The sequence below is a fragment of the Notamacropus eugenii genome, chromosome 5 (genome assembly GCF_028372415.1).
Source record: "Notamacropus eugenii isolate mMacEug1 chromosome 5, mMacEug1.pri_v2, whole genome shotgun sequence".
Taxonomy (NCBI): Eukaryota; Metazoa; Chordata; class Mammalia; order Diprotodontia; family Macropodidae; genus Notamacropus; species Notamacropus eugenii.
The window spans coordinates 90,949,975-90,972,322 of record NC_092876.1 but is presented as its reverse complement, the minus strand read 5'-3'; the positions used below and the strand labels follow the sequence as shown (position 1 = coordinate 90,972,322).

The window sequence follows — 22,348 nt, the reverse complement described above, 5'->3', positions numbered from 1 at the left end:
AGGTTAGAAGGAAGGACAGATTGGGGAAAGAGGTGGTAGGGGTACATGCTGCCCAGTGGTGTGGGAGGGAAGAGATGGGGAGAAAATTTGGAATTAAAAATCTTGTGGAAGTAAATGTTGATAACTGAAAAGAAATAATATTAAAAAATAAAAGACTTGGTTGCTCAGGAAAAATATAGTTATTATATAAATGAAACTGGATCCATATCCATCATGGACAAACTAACTTAGAAGCAGACTCTTCACTCTAAAGCTGAAGATGTTCATTGGGCAAGTATCATTTTGTTTATAATTTTCTTCAAACAACTTTGGTAACTCATATTCGCACATACAAGATCACCACTTGGACACTTGGTTAGATGCTTCCAGTACTTACCTGACCCCTCTATGTTCTGTGTGAACAATTAAATATATAATAAATAGCACTAATTTGGTGCTCTTTAGTGCTATTATTGGATAGTTCTATAATAGGATAATTCTAGAGGTGACTGCAGTCACAGTGAAGAAAATGTTGGATTTGGAGTAAAGAAGATCTGAGTTTGAATCCTGCCTCAGACAATTGCTAGCTATGTGACCCTGGATAAGTCACTTACCCTATCCCCATCTTGGATTATTCATATGTAAAATGTGGATAATAATGGCATTGGATATATCTGAATTATTGAATCATCAAATATAATTGAATTAGATGCTGTGAGGATGAAATATGTAGTTTGTAAATCATTGAGCTCTATATAAAGGCTAGCTATTATTATTAAGATCATTTATACAAAGTAAAGGAAATACCTTCCATCTACAACCACTACTTCATTTGGAAACAATTAATCAATATTTATAACCTACAGTGATTCATACACAATATTTAAACTGTACAATTTTCCTAGAAAACTTCATTTCAGAAGCCCAGACCCAACTTGGAGAGCCTGGATGTGACAATATCCCGGATCTGGTTGGACTTGACACAGTATATGATGTGGTTCAAAGCACAGGGCACAACCACATAGAGACTGGTCATAAGGATTCTGCATTCCAGTTGGATGACCAACACTTTCAAGTAGGCAGGCAGGTAGGACATGAGGATGAGGCATACATGTGAACTACAACTGCCTAGGGCCTTCAACTGGGCATCATGGGATGGGAAGTGGAAGACAGCTAGAAGAAAAAAGACACACAGGAGATGAAAATGAGCAAGACGTCTAAACCTGTGGACAAGAATGACATCACCAGAGCATAAATATTGTGGGCAGTGATATCTTCATAGGTCAGCCTAGAGACTTTAGTTTGTGCACAGGAAATATCAGCAGTGATATTGTTTCCACAGAATGGTAGCTGATCAACAAGGAAGACAAAAGAAAAGGTGAAGGCCAGGCCCTGACCAAAGAAAACCCTCCGAGGTTCCTGATCACAGAGTGGGTCAAAATCATGGTGTGTCTTAGTGGAAAGCAGATGGCTACATAGCGGTCAAATGCCATGGGAAAAAGAACCATTGACTCTTTGATAAAAATGAAAAGAACAAAAAATATCTGGGTGAAACAGGCCTGGAAAGAAATGGACTCATTCTGCACCAAGAAAAGAGCCAGCATCTTTGGCATGATGGTATTGGACAGCAAGAAGTCTGTCATAGCCAACATTGCCAAAAAGAGATACATGAACTCATGGAGACTGTGCTCTAACCAGATGAGAATGGTCAGCAAAGAGGTACCCACAAGTGCTACTACATATGTAGAACAAAAAGGTATGAAGATCCAGAACTGCAGTTTCTTGAAGCCTGGGATGCCTACCAGTATGATGAGAACTGGATGGAAGGTGGTTTGATTAATTATATCCATGTATATGAGACTATGGTTTGTTCTCTCCTCTTCCTTCTTTTGCTTTATCACCTAGAAAGAAGAAAAATACACCCTTATTCACTTAAACACTCCCAGATGTCACTTACTGGTTTGAGGATCACTATAGATTTAGAGGTGGGAGATCCTTTAAATGTTATCTAATTTACCTTTTTATTTTATAGATGAAGAACCTGATACGGGTCACATAGGCAGCAGAGTTAGGAGAGGAACCCATACCCTCTGACTATAAATTCATTGTCTTTCCCTTTTCCTTATTCTGAAATGAAACAAGCCACCTTGTGTTGTTTGTATTAATCTCTGTATGAAGTTCTAACAGTAATAATGCTTCAAAAGTCTTTTTTTCTATTTTATTGAATATCTTATTATCTTAACAGAGATTAATATCTTAAAATTTTCAGTGTTTAGACAGGATTTTGTAAAACAAAAATACTTCTCCTGAGACCAAAAGAAATTTGACAGATTTTCAAGTTAGGAAGGAACTTCAGAAGCCATTTTCAACTTATGCCTGAACAACAATTTCCCTCTTGGTTATGGGGAATTGATACTCCATTCTTCAGCTGAATATTTTCAGTCTCTTTACTCCTATGTGCTTAGTGCATTTGACTCTTTCTAAACCCAAGTGATACTTTATTATTTTCCCTATTACTCTTAATCTAATTGGATACAGTCCACTAGATCCCAACTTTGTTGCTTAGCTGAACAGCCCTCTCTCTTTCAGCCTTGTGTCACCTTTGAAGTTAATAAGTGTGCCATCTGTGTTTACACAAACTTCCTCAATAAAAATGTTTAGTAGCACAAATGAAGGATATTTAATCTCTCAGATGCTAAAGTAGATACTTCTATGAAGTTGACAGTCATTTATTAATGACTGTTCAGGTCTGGTTAGTATCCACTAGTCTTTTTATACCTTCCAGATCTACTCCTTCCCAGACATCACCCACTTAAAGTTTTTAGATATCTTCTGCTTGTCCCATAGACCTCTTTCCTGTTCAATACCCCATCCGTTCAAAGTCCTGCTATGTATTTACCACAAAAAACTAACAAGGACTCTCCAAGCCATGTAAGAGTATCCAAAGCCTAATTTTCATATGTCTGACAAAAGGACACACTAGAGGGGCAGAGCCAAGATGGCGGAGTAGAAAGACGCACATACACATAGCTCCAAACCCACAACCCATAGAACATCTGTAAAAAGGAACCCATGGCGAATTCTGAAGCATCAGAGGCCACGGAACAGTGGAGCGAAGGAGATTTCTGTTCCAGAGGGACCTGCAAACCTCTCGCAAAAGGTCCTTTGCGCCACTGACTGGGCGCTGCGGACTGGGAGCTGAGCACAGCCCTGCCGCGGCCATGGCACCAAGACAAGAAGATCCGAGCTGGCTTCAGGGACGGAATCTCCAGTGGCCGCATGGCTCCCTCCACTCACAGGTGACAGGGGTCAGTGAGAGGGTCTCTTTGGCAGGTCTAGAGGGGAGTGGGGTGCCCCCATAACTCAGGCCCCCTCGGGAGGCAACAGCAGAGGCGGGAGCAGACCAAGGTTCCCCAAGCAGGCAGGAGCCCTGATCCATTGTTGAAGCTCTCTGCATAAACCCCCTGAGGGAACTGAGCCCGTGAGGTGGCCCTGCCCTGACCTGAGCACCTGAACTTAATCTCACACTGAATAGCAGCCCTGCCCCTGCCAAAAGCCCTGAGGCTGGAAGCAGCATTTGAATCTCAGACCCCAAACGCTGGCTGGGAGGATCAGGAGGCGAGGTGGGTGTGAGGAGAATATTCAGAGCTCAAGTCACTGGCTGGGAAAATGCCCAGAAAAGGGAAAAAAACCAAGACTATAGAGGGTTACTTTCTTGGTGAGCAGGTTTCTCCTCCCCTCCTTTCTGATGAGGAAGAGCTGTGCCCACCATCAGGGAAAGACACGGAAGTCAGGACCTCTGGATTCCAGCCCACTAAATGGGATCAGACCTGGGAAAAGCTCAAAAAGAGCTCAGAAAATTTTGAAAATTATGTTAGAGAGTGGAGGAAAAACTGGGAAAAGCAATAAAAGACTTGCAAGCAAAGTATGAACAGCAGGTCAGCACCCTGCTAAAGGAGACCCCAAAAAATGCTGAAGAAAATAACACCCTGAAAAATAGGCTAACTCAATTGGCAAAGGAGGTTCAAGAAGCCAATGAGGAGAAGAATGCTTTCAAAAGCAGAATTAGCCAGATGGAAAAGGAGGTTCAAAAGCTCACTGAAGAAAATAGTTCTTTCAAAATTAGAATGGCACAGTTGGAGGCTAACGACTTTATGAGAAAGCAAGAAATCACAAAACAAAACCTAAAGAATGGAAAAATGGAAGAGAATGTGAAATATCTCATTGGAAAAACAACTGACCTGGAAAATAGATCCAGGAGAGACAATTTAAAACTTATGGGACTACCTGAAAGCCATGATCAAAAAAAGAGCCTAGACATCATCTTTCATGAAGTTATCAAGGAAAACTGCCCTGAGATTCTAGAACCAGAGGGCAAAATAAATATTCAAGGAATCCACGGAACACCGCCTGAAAGAGATACAAAAAGAGAAACTCCTAGGAACATTGTGGCCAAATTCCAGAGTTCCCTGGTCAAGGAGAAAATATTGCAAGCAGCTAGAAAGAAACAATTCAAGTATTGTGGAAATACAATCAGGATAACACAAGATCTAGCAGCCTCTACATTAAGGGATCGAAGGGCATGGAATAGGATATTGCAGAAGTCAAAGGAACTAGGACTAAAACCAAGAATGACATACCCAGCAAAACTGAGTATAATAGTTCAGGGGAAAAATTGGTCTTTCAATGAAATAGAGGACTTTCAAGCATTCTTGATGAAAAGACCAGAGCTGAAAAGAAAATTTGACTTTCAAACACAAGAATGAAGAGAACCAGGAAAAGGTGAACAGCAAAGAGAAGTCATAAGGGACTTACTAAAGCTGAACTGTTTACATTCCTACATGGAAAGACAATATTTGTAACTCTTGAAACGTTTCAGTATCTGGGTACTGGGTGGGATTACACACACACACACATGCACACATGCACACACACATAGAGACAGAGTGCACAGAGTGAATTGAAGAGGATGGGATCATATCTTAAAAAAAATGAAATCAAGCAGTGAGAGAGAAATACATTGGGAGGAGAAAGGGAGAAATGGAATGGGGCAAATTATCTCTCATAAAAGAGGCAAGCAAAAGACTCATTAGTGGAGGGATAAAGAGGGGAGGTGAGAGAAAAACATGAAGTCTACTCTCATCACATTCCACTAAAGGAAAGAATAAAATGCACACTCATTTTGGTATGAAAACCTATCTTACAATACAGGAAAGTGGGAGATAAGGGGATAAGCAGGGTGGGGGGGATGATGGAAGGGAGGGCATGGGGAGGAGGGAGCAATTTGAGGTCGATACTCAGTGGAGGGACAGGATCAAAAGAGAATAGAAGTAATAGGGGACAGGATAGGATGGAGGGAAATATAATTAGTCTTATACAACACAACTATTATGGAAGTCATTTGCAAAACTACACAGATTTGGCCTATATTGAATTGCTTGCCTTCCAAAGGGAAGGGGTGGAGAGGGAGGGAGGTAAAGAAGTTGGAACTCAAAGTGTTAGGAACAACTGTAAAGTAATGTTCTTGCCACTAGGAAATAAGAAATACAGGTGAAGGGGTATAGAAAGCTATCTGGCCCTACAGGACAAAAGAGAAGACAGAGACAAGGGAAGGGAGGGATGATAGAAGAGAGAGCAGATTGGTCATAGGGGCAATTAGAATGCTTGGTGTTTGGGGGAGGGGGAGGGAACAAAAGGGGAGAAAATTCAGAACCCAAAATTTTGTTTAAATAAATGTTAAAAGTTAAATAAACAAATAAATAGAAATTAAAAAAAAAAAAAGGACACACGAGTATTTTGTAGAGGAGTGCAGGAGAACGTTTTCCAATTTGTTTCCAGTCCCCAGAATTCTTTTAACCTATTTGAAGCCATGATTTAAAGCATTTAGCGATTTCTGAGGATATTTAACAATCAGCTCTCTGAACAAATTCAAGCTGGCTCCAGTATACCCCTGACATCAAGTCAATATCCTAACAAAACAAGCAAACATGCTATGTAGTTCTTTAGTTGCCATTTTGGGTGATGACAATACCTCAAGCATTCATTTAAAACATATACGTTTGGGGTTTGTTTTTTCTTTTAGATTTTTTTTTTCATTATAGTCCCAATACCTACTGCATAGCCTTGGGTCATTCAGAAAGTAGATTTCCATCTACATGTTTTCTACCGCCTTAAAGACTACCCTCTTCTGGTTGTATGATGGAAGAAGGACTAGTACTGCTCCAGAAGAATTTCAGTCTTATCTTCAACTGGATATATATTTACTTTGGGGCGATATATTTATTATTATTCTTTGTTGCTTGTATATAAACTCTGAATGAACAGTCCAACCAATCTCAGATTGACTCAGCTCTTTGTCTTTATATGATGTTCAATAGCAACTTGAAAAAGAATATATAATATGATGCATAATCAGGATCATGTTGAAAATTCAAAGTGTTACAAACAAACTTCATTACCAACAAAGCAAAACAACAAAACTCAAAGGTATACAACTATTGAGACAATGATTTGTCATAGAATCTGTGAAAGTTGCAGTAGATTATATACATAGCCTACTTACTTCTCCTCAAAATTGAACTAACTTATTGGTCATGGTTACCTACTGATGAAGCCATGATGATGTGTAGCAGTGTTGCTGGTGAGATAGCTGCATTTACAAAGAGGGCAATGGGGGATTGGTAGAGAATAAATATCTAAGGTTGAATCAGGCCTCGAGTCTGGAATGGTAGCCATGTACCAAGGTGGGGAGCAAGCAGGAGATGTAGTTATGTGATCACAAACCTCGAGCTTAGGTTAATATAGAGGTAACCTGAAATGAAAAGAATTCAGTGAAAAACTGAAACTGTCTTCTAAACTAAGTACTCTATGCTTGAACTATTTGAATACCCTACTAGTTGATTGGTCTACCTTCCTCAAGTCTCCTCCCCAATCCAGTCTGTTCTCCACTTAACTGTCTAATTGATCTTTCTAAGGCACAGATCTGACCTTATCCCTCTTTCAGCAAATTGCCTGTTTCTGTCTCTCTCACTGTAGTTGTTCTCACTCTCTCCTTCCTTTTCTCTCCCTTTAATTCTCTGCCTCCCTCTCTCTCTCCCTCAGTCTGTCTATCTATCTATCTATCTATCTATCTATCTATCTATCTATCTATCTATCTATCTATCTATCTATCTATCTATTTATCTATCTATCTGTCTGTCTGTCTGTCTGTCTCTGTCCATAAGTTTGTCTATGTCTCTTTCTGACTCTTCCCCTCTGCTCTCTCCCACCTTCCTTCTTTCTCAGTTTCCTTTCTAAATTCATTTCAAGTGCTACCTCTCCTTTCCTGATTTCCCCCAGCTGTTATTGTCTACCCCTTTTGAAACGGCCTTTTATCTACTTTTATTTATGTTTTTACATGTTGATATATGCACATGTTAATCATTTCTCTAAATAAAATGTAAGTTCTTGATTGAAAGGCCAGTTTTATTCTTGAACTTTATCTTCGGTAGATGGTATAGTACTTGGTATATAGTAGGCACTTAATAAATTGCTGTTGATTGTGTGTTGAAAAGGGCTGAACTGCTTAAGGACTGAGTTGTTTGAAATGACCATTTGGGGAGAATTAATGCCTACCCTCAGAAAGAACTGTGAATTCAGGAAAGTCAGAAAAGTCAAGGGGCCATTTAGGAATCTGCACATGCTCAGTTTGCTGTGTGCTGGTATGGCTCAAGTTTTGAGACCCACTTGATGCTTTGCCAAGATAAAGTACATAGCAGTAACTCCTCCAAGGCAAACCTTGCTGGAGAAATGCTGCACGTGAGTGGTGCCTGGTAGTCAATTGTATGCAAATTTTTCAAAGACTAAACAGAAGCAGTTAAAGATAAGAGCCTGTGATCACCAATGGTAGCCTCCTTCCTTCTAGTTCCATAGCTGTACATCAATCAAGACTCAATTAGACAATTCCTTCAGCATCTCTGACTCCATCTGCCAGTCTTCTTACCATACTCTGGAGAAAAGGAATGATTTCAAGACACCAGAATTGCCAGACAATGGAGACACTGGGAGATCTCATGAAAGAGCCATCAAAGCATGGCGTCTTGTGTGAAACAAATTGTTGATAAAATATTCTGCTGGAGTTTTCTCTAAAATATAAATGCGCATAATATGTATGCATATATAACATGCATATGTATACACGTATATGTATAATTTCAGGCCTTTGCATCCCTATCACCTCACTATTGGCACCAATAGCATTTGTGGCTTTATTGGTTCCACTGTGATATTTCAGAAAATCATAAGCATTAGGGCCAGAAAATAAACAAGTGAGCCTAATGGTTGTATAAAGGACATTCTCATAAGAGCCAAGAGAAAAATCATTGAAGGGCTCTAGCTTTCTAGCTATATGACCATGGGCAAGTCATTTAACTCCAATTATCATCACTTTTCTCATCTGTAAAATGAAAAAAATAATAGCCCCTACCTCACAAAGTTGTGAGGATCAGATGATAGAATATATGTAAAGCACTTTGTCAGTCTTAGCATGTGATATGAATATTATTATTAAATAGTTTTATTCATTCATAATTCAATGAAGACCAAAGAGAATAATCCTTAGAGGATTTTTAAGTTGTCCAATATTGTCTATGAATGGTGTATTGATAATGTGTTTTTGCTTATGTTAATATAACTTTGCTTCTTAATAGGAAGATCTTTCCCATCCATTAATAGGTCCATGTGACCTGCCTGAGTTACATGAGTCTGAGTCATATGGAGCCTATGGTTGGAGGAGCTTGCTGAATAGGTGGAACAGAAAGGGTGTAGGTAGAGCAGAGCAGAAAGGAAATTGATCAGAGTCTAGTCCGAGCTAGTCCGATGCAGGCAAGTGGGCAACTGTTGAGCTTGAGTGAAAGAAATTGTGATTTTGTTTAAGAGAGCCTGCTTGTGATTTGTTTAATGGAGCTGGTTTGTGGGAAGTCTAGCAGGGGAAGGCTTGGGGTTAGTGTTGTCCTCTGCATTGTTATTGTGTATATATTTTTGTTGCTATGATGGATTGTCTTTCTGGTGACTGAATAAGTGTTTTGGTTCTGTCTTCATGTAGAGAGTCTGAGGTATTTCATCATTTAGAATTGCGCTGGGATATTCATAGCCTCTGTAGGTGCTGTGAATATTGCATTGGCCCTACAAATGGTCGTAGACTCAGAGATCTAGAGCTGGAAGGGACATTAAAGAGTATCTGGTTCAATACCCTCATTTTACAGATGAGGAAACTGAGGCTCACAGAGATTAAGTGATTTATTCAAAGTCTCATAGGTAGGAAGGATCAGAGAAAAGATTTTAATCCAGATCCTCAATTCCAGAGCCAATATTCTTTCCACTGTGAAAAGTGCTCAGCTCTATATCGCTTGAACTTCCCCTTCTTTCTGTTGCTGAGTCACTTGTCCTTCCTTAATTCCTCAGCATACGTGGCTGCTCCTAGATAGCAGTTGGTTAAACCAGAGTTCTGATCTCCTTAGATATAAAGAGTGAGTAATAGATAATCAATTTCTCTTGTCCTTGGTTTATTCAAGAGAAGGTGGGAGCTTAAATAAACAATCCAGAGAAATGTAAAAACATGTGAAGACCTATAAATACATATTTAGAGAAGACAGATTTTTTTTCTCCTACTGTAGCTAAACTCTAGTGATGGTGGAAAGGGACTGGCATATTTTTGCTGCCTCTACCTGGTTCGGACTTAATGAGAAATTGAGCTACTTACTATCTAGCATTAAGTACATCCCTACAAAATTGCTGGAATTTCTAGGCCTAAAATTCTGTTGATCCATGTATCCATTTATTTATTTACTTAATGTGTTTATTTAATGTGTCAATGTCTTTCAGGTACCAAGTTGGGCAAAGCACAGAATGCAAGAAAAATTGAGACATGTCTGGCCTTAAGGAGATCATACACTATCTAGAAGCTGACATAAAACATATACAAAAACAAATTCAAATGAGTTGCATATGTACATGAGGGATGTACAAAGGGTTGTGAAAGTTCTGAGAAGGGAAAGATGACCTTGGAAAGCATCATAGAGGAGGTGACATTTGATGTGGGCTCTGAAAGGTAGGTGGAACTGCAAAGATTTGAAAAAGAAGGAAAGGCATTCTAGGAAAAAGAGAAAACTATGAACAAATAAAAAAGCAGACCATGGTACACACTTATGAAAAAATAAGTGAGTCCCTTCGCTATATTTGTGCAGATTACTAGAGTAAGAATATGATGCCAGATTGAAAAGGAATTTGGGTTCCAAATTATGGAAGATCTTGAATGCTACAGATTTTACTTAGGCAAAGGGAAGCTGTCTTGGACGTTTCTGAGCATCTTTACCTAGAGTTTCTTCTTTTTTCATTCTTTACAATGAATAACACTAATTGTGTCCAGGTATAATCGACAAGACTGATTACACACATGAAAGCAATAACTTTTGATGTTACAATCAGTACAAAAAAATGGAGGTAACTTTTTAGGATCTCTAGCACAGAGCAACACACATAGAATATCTTAATTTGCCTAGTGTTCCTGAACTGCTATCGCTCCACACTAAAGGCCCAACCAGGAGAGCCTTGATGTGACAAAACCTCGGATCTGCTTGGTCCTGACACCATATATGATGGGGTTCAATGCAGGGGGCACAACCACATAGAGATTGGACAGTAGGACTCCATAATCGAAATGACTAACTGTCACCGTCAGGTAGGCTGGTAGGTAGAACATTAGGATGACACACACATGTGAACTACAAGTGCCCAGAGCCTTCAACTGGGCATCACGGGATGGGAGTCGGAAGACAGCTTGAAGAATAAATACATAGGAGATGGAAACGAGTAAGACATCTAATCCTGTGGACAAGAATGATACCACCAGAGTATAAATGCTATTGGCAGTTATATCTGCACAGGCCAGCTTGGAAATCTTACTCATTTCACAATATGTATCAAAAATGATGTTGTTTCCACAGAATGGCAGTCGCTCAACTAGAAAGACAAAAGGTGAAGTCATGACCAGGCCCCTGACCACAGAAAATCCTGCTATTTTCCCAATCACAGAGGGGGTCAGGATCACGGTATATCTCAATGGAAAGCAAATGGCCACATAGCGGTCAAATGCCATGGCCAGAAGAACCGTTGACTCTGTGATGAAGATGAAAATGACAAAAAACATCTGGGTGATGCAGGCCTGGAAAGAAATAGACCCAGCCTGGAACCAGAAAAGAGCCAGCATCTTGGGCATGATGATGTTGGACAGCAAGATATCTGACATAGCCAACATGGCCAGGAAGAGATACATGGGTTCATGGAGACTCTGTTCCATCCAGATAAGTATGATTAGCAAGGAGTTGCCCCCAAGTGACATCATGTACATGATGCAGAAGGGCATGGAGTTCCAAAATTGTATTTTCTCCAGACCTGGGATAGCCTTCAAAATGAAAACAGTTGGGTGGAAAGTGTGATTGGTGTTATCCACGACAGCAGACATTGAACAGATATGTTTTGCATATTCTCCTCACTCCTGGACTTTGTCACCTAAAAAGATAAAGATTCCAGGTTTAGGAATACTGCTATATAGCAGTCACAAAAGCATGGCACTCTTACTGGTGAAAAACTATTATTGCCCCTTTTTTCTGTAAAGTAATATTGATACTATAAAGCTATAGAAAAGACCATGGAAAAACTTTCTCCTGTGGCCTTGTGGCTAGACCTGCCTGAGAGGTGGGTAGGAGAGGAGGGGTAGTGTCACCTTTGAGAAACTTGAAAAGTGACTGGAGTTGCTCCTTGGATATTGAAGGAGTTTGCTCTTTCGTTATGCTCTCTCATCTCTGCTCTGCAATGACCAAAGGCTCAGAGGAGTCCCTAAGACAGGAAACTCAAGACTTAGGGTCATTCAAACGCAGGATATGAGCTGAGAAAGGGGAAAATATCCAATCCTTCTACTATGTGTTAAGGTAAGTAGATATGAGGCAAGTAAGTTCTATTATTGAAACATGGTATCCATAATCAAGGGACTCCTGGCTACTAATGGATAAGTCAAAAATATGATCTTAGAAAAACAGAAAAAAAATAGCTTCACTAAAAAACAATTAATTAAAAAATTGGTTTCCAGCAAACCTTTCACAAAAAGATAAGAACAAGTCATGCAATCCGATTAATTCTTAGCTAAAGAGACATCCCTTGAAAAATATTTCTAACAAATAATTATCTAGTCCATGCTTAGGGGTTCCTAATGACTACTTTCCACATTCACCTCAAACACTGCGCATCCAAAATAGAATTTATTATTTTTTCCCACAAACTTTCCACCTCTCTCTATTTTTTTCCAAGGCACCATCATTCAGGTAACACAAGTTTGCAACATCCTTGATTCTTTATTCTACCTTACTTCCTTCTCCCAATATCCAAGTAATTGTTAAGTCTTGCTGATTCTGATCCCAAAACATCCTCACCATTTGTCCTCTTCTTTTCCCTTTTATGGTCACTAAATGGTTTAAGTCCTCATCACCTTCCACCTGGACTACCCCAATTGCCTCCTAACTGACGAATCTGCCTTAAGTCTCTCCTTTCTCCATGTCATCCTTAACACAATTCCCAAAGTGATTTTCCTAGGAAACAGATCTAACTGTGGCAATCTCTTGCTCAAAACACTCCAATTACTCCTAATATGAAATGGAAAATTCTTTGTTTGATGTTCAAGGCTTTTCACAATGTAGCTCACCCTTTACCTTTTCTGCCTTCCAGTCAAACTGTTTTCCTTGTTATTCTTTGTACACAACATTGTACCTCTTTGTCTATTTATTCAGGCTATTACCTGTGGCAAAGATGTCCTCCCTCCTCATCCTACCTTTAGGAATTCCTAGCTCCCTTTAACCTCATACATTATACCTTTCTTGGAATCTTATTTGCTTCCCCAGCTTTTACTTGCTTCCGCATCAAACCCCAACAAACTTTAAATACATATACATATATATATATATACATATATATATATATACACATATGTATATATAATTTAAATATACATGTATACACATACATTACACATAGATATGCATATCTATATCTATATCAATGTTTCTCTCTCTCTCTCTCTCTCTCTCTCCCTCTATCTCTATCTCTCTATCTTTCCTCAATAGCATATAAGCTCTTTGATGGAAGAGACTTTTATTTTTACATCCCCAGTTGGTTGATTGGTTATTGTTTTCTTTGCATCACTAGTTGATTGATTGGTTGTTGTCATTTGTTGTCAAAGAAGACCAGAATGACAGTACTATGTTGGCAGTTTAGTTTGAGAAAGACCTCAGCATCTGGTATTTTATCTTGCCGCGTAATATTCAGAATCTTCCTAAGAAAATTAAAATGAAGTGATTCCGTTTCCTGGCATGAAGAATGTTTCACAGACATACAACGATGAAGTTACCAAAGGATGTGAACTTCTCCACAGCGTTCAAAACTCCATTTGTTGCAAATGATGGCTCCACAGATGGATGGTGTGGTACTGCCTGGTGGGGAGCCTGTGTTTTCTTATTGTTGTTAGGCAGAAATTAGCACAAGCTGAAGAGCATTGATCTACACTTTGTTGCATCTCAGCCTCAGAGGTTGCATTGAGTACACAGTAATTTGCAAACAAAACAAGATGCACTAACTCTCCTTCCACTTTAGTCTTGGCTTATAGACTTTTCAAGTTAAATAATTTGGTCTAAGTATGGTCGCTGACCTTGATGCCATTTTCATCCTCATTGAAGGTATCTGACATCATTACTGAAAGCATCATGATAAAAAGCATACTTCATTGGTAACTGAGAAAGCATGAGAGTATCCACCATTGGCCAGAACCTGTGCAATCATGCCATCATGAAACTGACATAAAATACTTACAAACTTCTCTAAGCACCCAAATTTTGTCATAATTTTCCATAAGTCCTCATGGCCAACATTGTCAAAGGCCTTGATCAGTTCAATGAACATTGTGCTGAGTATGGTAGAGTGGGGAATGTTTTTTCAGATAAGATTCAGACTAGATGGCTTCTGAATTCCCAAATAATTCTGTAACTATAATTCTGGGACCTGGGATCAAATTCCTATTGTTATACTCACCACCTGTGAGCCTTGGACAATTCACTGAGTTCTCCTGGGGTTTGTTTTCTTCATCTATAAAAATGAGTGAGGTGAACCACACAAGGAGGTCACATGGTATGGTAGAAAGAGACCTGGGTTTTGAATCTAAGAATCTGGGTTTGAATCCCAGATCTGTCACTTAGTACCTGTATGATATGGGACCTTAGTTTTCTGAACTGTCAAATAGATGATCTCCTATGTAATGTATAATATAACTTCTAAGATGTCATTCAGCTTTACATCTGCGATTCTATGGTCTCTATCCTACTTCTGACCTCTTCTAGATATACCCAAATTTGTCAACATCCTTCTCTAAATGTGGCACCCAGTACTCCCCAAAATATGTCTGGGCATTATGTTGAATTGTTTTACTTCAACACATCAAGCCAATATTCTAGGGTAAAAATTTACAAAGTCTCTTTTGGTTATGACAGCTGACTCAAGCCTTCATTTCAAGTGAATAGTTTGGATTATTTATCCCAAAATGCATGACCTTATCCTTTATCATGCTATAAACAACTATAAATTTTCTGCCAATTTACACAATTTATTAAAATAAAGTCATATCAAAAGCATTTGATTAATAGTTTCTAAGTTGAAATGTAAGAAATTGTTGTTTGGTATTATCCCACTGGTCTGATTACTCAGAAGAAATTAGCTTCAGCTACAGAAGGGAGATGACTGCATATTTCTTTTTCCTGGTTTTGCATGAGGGTTTCAATCAAAGGTCTCTGAGGAATTTCACTACCCTTTACTTTCTTTGAAAACAGCCAATCAATTTATAATGACTAAGTCAATATTGTTGGATATTGAATAGCATGGCTTCAAATAGGGGATCTGGTGGGGTGGAGCCAAGATGGCAGACTAGACAGACACACTTACGCAGTGTCCTCCCCACAGCCCATAAAATACCTATAGAGATGGACTCTCAACAAATTCTGGAGTTAACAGAAATGGAGAAAAACAGAGTGGAGGAGATTTCCAGCCCATGGTGACCTGAAAGGCCCATGGAAACATCAGTTGCACTGGACACAGAGCTGAGTGCAGAGCCCAGCCCAACCTTGGCCGAGTGGCATGGCGTGGGGCAGCATGATGAGACTCTGGAAGGAGGACTCTTTGGGGGTGGACTCTCCAGTCGCAAGTAGCGGGGCCTCAGATCCCTTGGCCCACAGGCACCAAAAGTCAGTGATGGGGTTTAATCAACAGGCCAGGAAGGGAGAAGGGCTTTCCCATAGCTCCAGCAGCAGGCAGCAGCCACAGAGCCTGCACAGCTACAGAAGCTCCATTGTTGGAGTGTAAAAACACCTGGGGGCATTGAAGAGCTGAGTCTTGCCTCCACTCCGGGTGGAGGCCCTGGCCTAGCTGGTCTTTATCTCACACTGAATGGCTGCCCTGCCCATTCAGCTTATCTGAAAATCAGCCCCCCATGCTGACTTGGGAACTGGAGGCTCAGTGGCTGAGGAGAGGTATCTGCTAAGATTCTAGGCATAAAAATCCCTCTCTGTGTCCAGACCAGTACAGGCTTGATCGTGCCACCTTGGAGGAACTGACATCTCACAGATTTGAAGAGTATACCCTGCTCTTGACAAAGGACCCAAAAGTCAAGTAACGGGTTGGGAAAATGCCCAAAAAAGGAAAAAAAATAAAACTATAGAACATTACTTTCTTGGTGAACAGATATCTCCTCCCATCCTTTCTGATGAGGAAGAACAATGCTTACCACCAGGGAAAGACATAAAAGCCAAGGCTTCTGTATCCCAAACATCCAAAATAAATATTCCATGGGGTCAGGCCATGGAAGAGCTCAAAAAGGATTTTGAAAATCAAGTTAGAGAGGTGGAAGAAAAACTGGGAAGAGAAATAAGAGAGATACAAGAAAAGTATGAGAAGCAGGTCAACACCTTGCTAAAGGAGATCCAAAAAATTTCTGAAGAAAATAACACCTTGAAAAATAGGCTAACTCAATTGGCAAAAGAGGTTCAAAAAGCCAATGAGGAGAAGAATGCTTTCAAAAGCAGAATTAGACAAATGGAAAAGGAGGTTCAAAAGCTCCCTGAAGAAAATATTTCTTTCAAAATTAGAATGGAACAGATGGAGGCTAATGACTTTATGAGAAACCAAGAAATCACAAAACAAAACCAAAAGAATGGAAAAATGGAAGCTAATGTGACATATCTCATTGGAAAAACAACTGACCTGGAAAATAGATCCACGAGAGACAATTTAAAAATTATGGGACTACCTGAAAGTCATGATCAAAAAAAGAGCCTAGACATCATCTTTCATGAAATTATCAAGGAAAACTGCCCTGATATTCTAGAAACAGAGGGCAAAATAAGTATTCAAGGAATGCACAGATCACTGCCTGAAAGAGATCCAAAAAGAGAAACTCCTAGGAACACTGTCACCAAATTTCAGAGTTCTCAGATCAAGGAGAAAATATTGCAAGCAGCTAGAAAGAAACAATTCAAGTATTGTGGAAATACAATCAGGATAACACAAGATCTAGCAGCTTCTACAATAAGGGATCAAAGGGAGTGGAATATGATATTCTGGAAGTCAAAGGAACTAGGACTAAAACCAAGAATTACCTACCCAGCAAAACTCAGTATAATACTTCAGGAGGAAAAATGGTCTTTCAATGAAGTAGAGGACCTTCAAGCATTCTTGATGAAAAGACCAGAGCTGAAAATAAAATTTGACTTTCAAACACAGGAATGAAGAGAAGTATGAAAAGGTAAACAGCAAAGAGAAGTCATATAAAGGACTTACTAAAGTTGAACTGTTTACATTCCTACATGGAAAGACAATATTTGTAACTCTTGAAACTTTTCAGTATCTGAGTAGTTGGTGGGATTACATACACACACACACACACACACACACACAGCACAGAATGAATTGAATAGGATGGGATCATATCTTTAAAAAAATGTAATTAAGCGGTGAGAGAGAAATATATTGGGAGGAGAAAGGGAGAAATGGAATGGGGCAAATTATCTCTCATAAAAGAGGAAAGCAAAAGACTTTTCAGTGGAGGGAAAAAGAGGGGAAGTGAGAGAAAAATATGAAGCTTACTTTCATCAATTCGACTAAAGGAAGGAATAAAATGCACACTCATTTTGGTATGAAAACCTATCTTACAATACAGGAAAGTGGGGGAGAAGGGGATAAGCAGGGTGGGGGTAATGATGGAAGAGAGGGCAGTGGGAAGAGGGAGAAATTTGAAGTCAACACTCTTGGGGAGGGACAGGATCCAAAGAGAGAACAGAAGCAATGGGGGGCAGGATAGGATGGAGGGAAATATAGTTAGTCTTACACAACATGACTACTATGGAAGTCATTTTCAAAGCCACACAGATATGGCCTATATTGAATTGCTTGCCTTCCAAAGGGAATGGGTGGGGAGGGAGGGATGAAGAGAAGTTGGAAGTCAAAGTTTTAGGAACAACTGTATTGTTCTTACTACTAGGAAATAAGAAATACATGTATTGGGTTATAATAAGTTATCTAGCCCTACACGTCAAAAGAGAAGGTGGGGGCAAGGGAAGGAAGGGATGTTAGAAGAGAGGGCAGATTGGTGATAGGTGCAATTAGAATTCTCGGCATTTTGGGGTGGGGGGAGGGGAGAAATGGGGAGAAAATTTGGAACCCAAAATTTTGTGAAAATGAGTGTTAAAAGTTAAATAAATAAATTTAAAAAATTAAAAAAAATTAAGAAGATGAGGGGAAAAAAAAACAAATAGGGGATCTGATCACATAATGGGATGTTTATTTAAAGCCTTTGCAGTTAGCAATTGCAAGCTCATGTAGTCAAAAAATAACGTTCTAAGGGACACCAATAGTAAGCCAGGGATCTTTCAGAAGGTAAGTGAAATTCATAGTACATTACACTTATAGTTTCTCTTTAGTTACGCATCCCTTTCTTTTCCTTCTAAAAAATCTACTTTCCTTTTAAGAAATCCACTTACCAATTAAGTATCTCATTTCATCTTGCTCCATGACAATATCACTGTTAAGATACCTCTATATAAGAAGGACTATGACAGATGGTCAGGGTCTACATTTCCAAGGCCAAAGCCATGAAGCAAAATCCCCAATCCTAATGAGTATTATGAGCTCAGGCCCAGGGAACAAGCAGCAATGGTCTGTTGTGTGCTGAAGCCAGCAGAAACCACCTGGTGAGACCCAAATGTTAAATTTTACATGTGAACCTTTGTACAGGCATACCTCATTTTATTGTACTTCAGTTTATTTCTCATTGCAGATATTGTATTTCTTTTATAAATTTTTATCAAACAACTCTGCTGCCTCCATTTTTCCTACAGTATGTGCGCTCACATCATTTCTCTGTGTCACATTTTGATAATTCTCACTATATTTCATACTTCTGCATTATCATTACAGATGTTATGGTGATCTCTGGTAAGAGATCTTTGATATTACTACTGTAATTATATTGGGACACCCCAAACTGTGCCTATATAAGACAGAAATTTGATAAATGTGTGTGTTCTGACTGTTCTCTCAATAGACCATTCCCATCTCCCTTTTCTTGGACCTCAATATTCTCTGTAGTACAATATTGAAATCAGGCCAATTAATAACCTGCAATAGCCTCTAAATGTTCAAGTGAAAGGAAGAGTCAATCTGTGTGGTAAATTTCATAGTTAGTTTATTTTAAGAAGTTGAGACAACTACCCCAACCTTCAGCAACCACTACCCTGATCAGTTGGCAGACGTCAACATCGAGGCAACACTCTCCACCAGTAAAAATATTATCACTCTCTGAAAACTCAGATGATGGTTAGCTATTTTTAGCAATAAATTATTTTAATTGAGGTGTATACATTGGGTTTTTTAGGTATAATATTACCGCATATTTAACAGACATAGTATAGTGTAAACATAACTTTGATATGCACTGGGAAACAAAAAAAATCATGTTTCTCATTTTATGTGATATTTGCTTTATCATGGTGGTCTGGGACCAATCCTGCAACGTCTCCAAGATATGCCTCTACTTTGGAAACTGGCAACTGCTACAAATCAAGGCTTTATTTGTTTACAGATTGTCTAGACCTAAGAAAATTATAGATGGAGTGTAAATAATGGTGATAATACTTAAAAATCCTTCCTTTTCTCCATTTACCATGTCACAACTCTGAATTTCTTACTGTAAGGGCAAGCAAAGAAGGATCTTTCACTGTTTTTATTTTACTGAAAGTGCCTCTGAGTAATGTGATTAAGGAGAATCTTTTCCCACCCATTGTTGGACCTGGGAAGATTTGTAGGAAGGTCCACACCTTTTTTTAGTGAGGCACTGGTTCTCAAGATCTGATGCTCTCTGGCTCTAAAAAGTACATAAAAACTCTGAGGTGTAGTTTTATTTTGGGGCTTAATTTTTGGAAGAAGCTTGGTGTGCCAGATAAGACTCTGGGAAACTGCTAAGAAGCTCTCTGGCTTTGAAAACCCATATGTTGGTGCTTCCCTTTCTGATAACTATGGTCAGACAATTGTACCTGTCTGTTGAATTGTGATGTATGTATTACTTACTGTTAGACAGTTTGGAAGTGCTCTCTCCTTATTTAAATTTCTCTGTATTTTCTCTGAAGTTCACGGTGTTGACTTTTTCCCCTGGACTAATTGAATGATAAATGTGCTTGACTAAAGTGATTGTTAACTCCTCAAAAGCTGCCTTTCCTTTCAGAGAAGCAGATCAAAGAACCTGTGATAGCAGGCCTCCTGTGTATGTCAGGGTGCTTACTGTTACACTTACCCCAATTCCTTTCCCGTTGGCCTGTTGTGATTCCACAGAAAGTGGAGCATACAGGAAGTCAAACCAAATGAGGGAATTGTCATTTGCACTTGATTCAATACAAATAGCCTTCTTAGTTTGCTTGTTACTGAATGGAACAGCATCTTCACTCACACTGACAAGCCTGCAGATCAGTGGGCATAGATCTAGACTACCCTATTTGGTCTCCACTCTGTCCCTGATGTGACCACCATAGCAATTAGCATGCTTCCTGATCATTGGTGGAAACAACCAAGCCCTGGCTCAGAAAATCACTTTGTTGTCTTGTAGTGATTATAATATAATATATCATATAACAAAATATAAGGTATTATGATATTATATAGTAACAATGGTTATTTACCTCTTATGTAGATGCCCAGGTTGGCTATAGGGTGATGTAATATTTAGTTGCAGCAATTCTCAAAGATGAGGTGTGATTTGAATTGGAGAAAATAGTACCTATAGTGATGAAATCACAAGTCACTAAGGCACTGGAAATATAAGCAGTATATATGAGGTGAAAAGAATTCTGGAAAGGTGCAATAACTGTAGTCCATAGTCAAACTTTCAAAACACTTTCTATATATTGAAGTAAGAGGTAAAAAAATGAATGATGTGAGTTACCCAAACTTGCCAAAAAATGATTTAGGGGAAGGAATTCAGCTTATTGGCTAGATCTGGTATGAAGGACATATGAGAAGATATGGATAAGGATGGCCTAACATAAGAAGGGGCTTATGAAACATCATCTATAGGAGAGTATCCACACTAATTATCTCAGAAATCCATCTTAATTAGGATATTTTTATTCATATTTTCACAGGGCTCAGGCTTATTTGCCAGCTGGGCTTTAAGTTGACTTTGACACCAGGCATCATGGTTTAAGGCAGGCAATGTAATTAAAAGAGAACAGAAGTCAGATTAAAAAAACACAAGTTTAAATATTGCCTCCACCACTTATTAATGGTGTGTCAACCTCTCTGGGTCTCACCTTTATCACTTTTTATGATCCCTGTTACTCCTCCAGGCACCATCACTATCTTCCCTTTCCCAGTTCTGTCTTCTAATACTTTTCAGTATCTCTTCCAGTCAGTTTCTTCTTATACTCATTGCTACTCCCCCATCCACCCTCTAGCACTTCTCTGTGTCTGTCAGTGACTTACCCGTGCCCATCAGGGGCTCCAGTTTCTCTCTTCTAGCTGAAGAAAGATGTATCATTCACCTCACTCCTAACTTGCTTGGATTTTGTCCTAGGATACAAAAGATCTTGGTACCTGTAGCATTTATACCTGAGATCTTGCAGTCCCAATGGGACTGTAGTCTCAGCAGTTCCCCTCATGACTCAGAAATTCATTTAGGACCTTTCTGCCTGATGTGGTTTATTAGGACACATTGATGTTTGCTCTGGGTTTCTTTGGTTACATGAATCCATCGGAAAAATATGGAATAAGATATGGCACAGAGGTAAGAAGGAAATTCAGCATAGCTAATTTTGTGTAATAATGCAAATAGCTAATGTTTATAAAGTGTTTAAAGGTTTTCAAAATGTTTTACAAACATTATTTTAGTTTCTCATCACAACAATCCTGGGAGGGAGATACTATTATCATCTCAATTTCCAAAATGAGGAAAATCAGATATAAAACAGTTCAGTCTCAGGATCACACTGCTTGTAATTATATGATGGAGAATTCACTTCCTTTCATGGCAGACTATCTTCTTTCAGGATGGTCTTCCTCATTAATCATTCATTTTTTATGGCAAACTATTTTATCAGGTAGCAAAATTTGTATCTCAACCCAAACTAACAAATAGAATGATGGGCTGAGTCTAATAAGAGGAATTTCAATAAGGATATAGATATTTAGCTTTGGCAAAACAAATCTGTAAGTGAGAGACTGGAAAAATATGACCAGATAATCTTTAATGTGAAGGTTATAGAGGACTCAAAGTTCAACGTAAACTAACAATGCTATATGGCAGCTAAAGAAATTAATGCGACATTAATATATAAGCCTCATGCACTCAAGGGAGACAGGTGATAGGACCAACATCCCCACTACTAAGAAAGCCATGCCTGGAAAATTATGTTCTGTTTTGGGTGAAATATTTTGGGAACTATAAGAGAGTATCCAAGGAAATTAACTAGGATGGGGAGGGGACTAGAAATTATTCCATATGAGGATCATTTGAAGAAATCTGGTATAAAACATCCAGTCTTAATAGGAACATAATAGCTTCTATCAAGTATATGATGCTTGATAAATGATAAATGTTTGCTCTGTTGAGCTAGAATGCTGCTATAGGGTGGGGAAGAGTCATACTTTTCCATGGTAAATTGTTCCACACCTCATCTTACCATACTCTACCATTCCCATCTATGGTATACCTTTATCCTAGTGTCTTTCTCTTTGGTCCTGCTTCCCCATACCAACT

General features: G+C 39.0%; 1 protein-coding gene and 1 pseudogene across 1 annotated transcript; both read right to left on the bottom strand.

Annotated features, from left to right (window-relative positions):
• Positions 1-895: 895 nt before the first annotated feature.
• LOC140507569 (olfactory receptor 52D1-like) lies at positions 896-1,829 on the bottom strand (annotated as a pseudogene).
• An 8,714-nt stretch (positions 1,830-10,543) lies between these two features.
• Positions 10,544-11,479, bottom strand: LOC140507568 (olfactory receptor 52B2-like). Its single transcript, XM_072615604.1, has one exon. It carries the CDS (start codon positions 11,477-11,479, stop codon positions 10,544-10,546), a length of 936 nt encoding a protein of 311 aa, XP_072471705.1.
• Positions 11,480-22,348: the final 10,869 nt, after the last annotated feature.

What these genes read in the sequence shown, in the direction of transcription:
- LOC140507568 (XM_072615604.1), bottom strand. Translation starts at nt 11,479, where the DNA reads ATGTCTGCTGTCGTGGATAACACCAATCACACTTTCCACCCAACTGTT.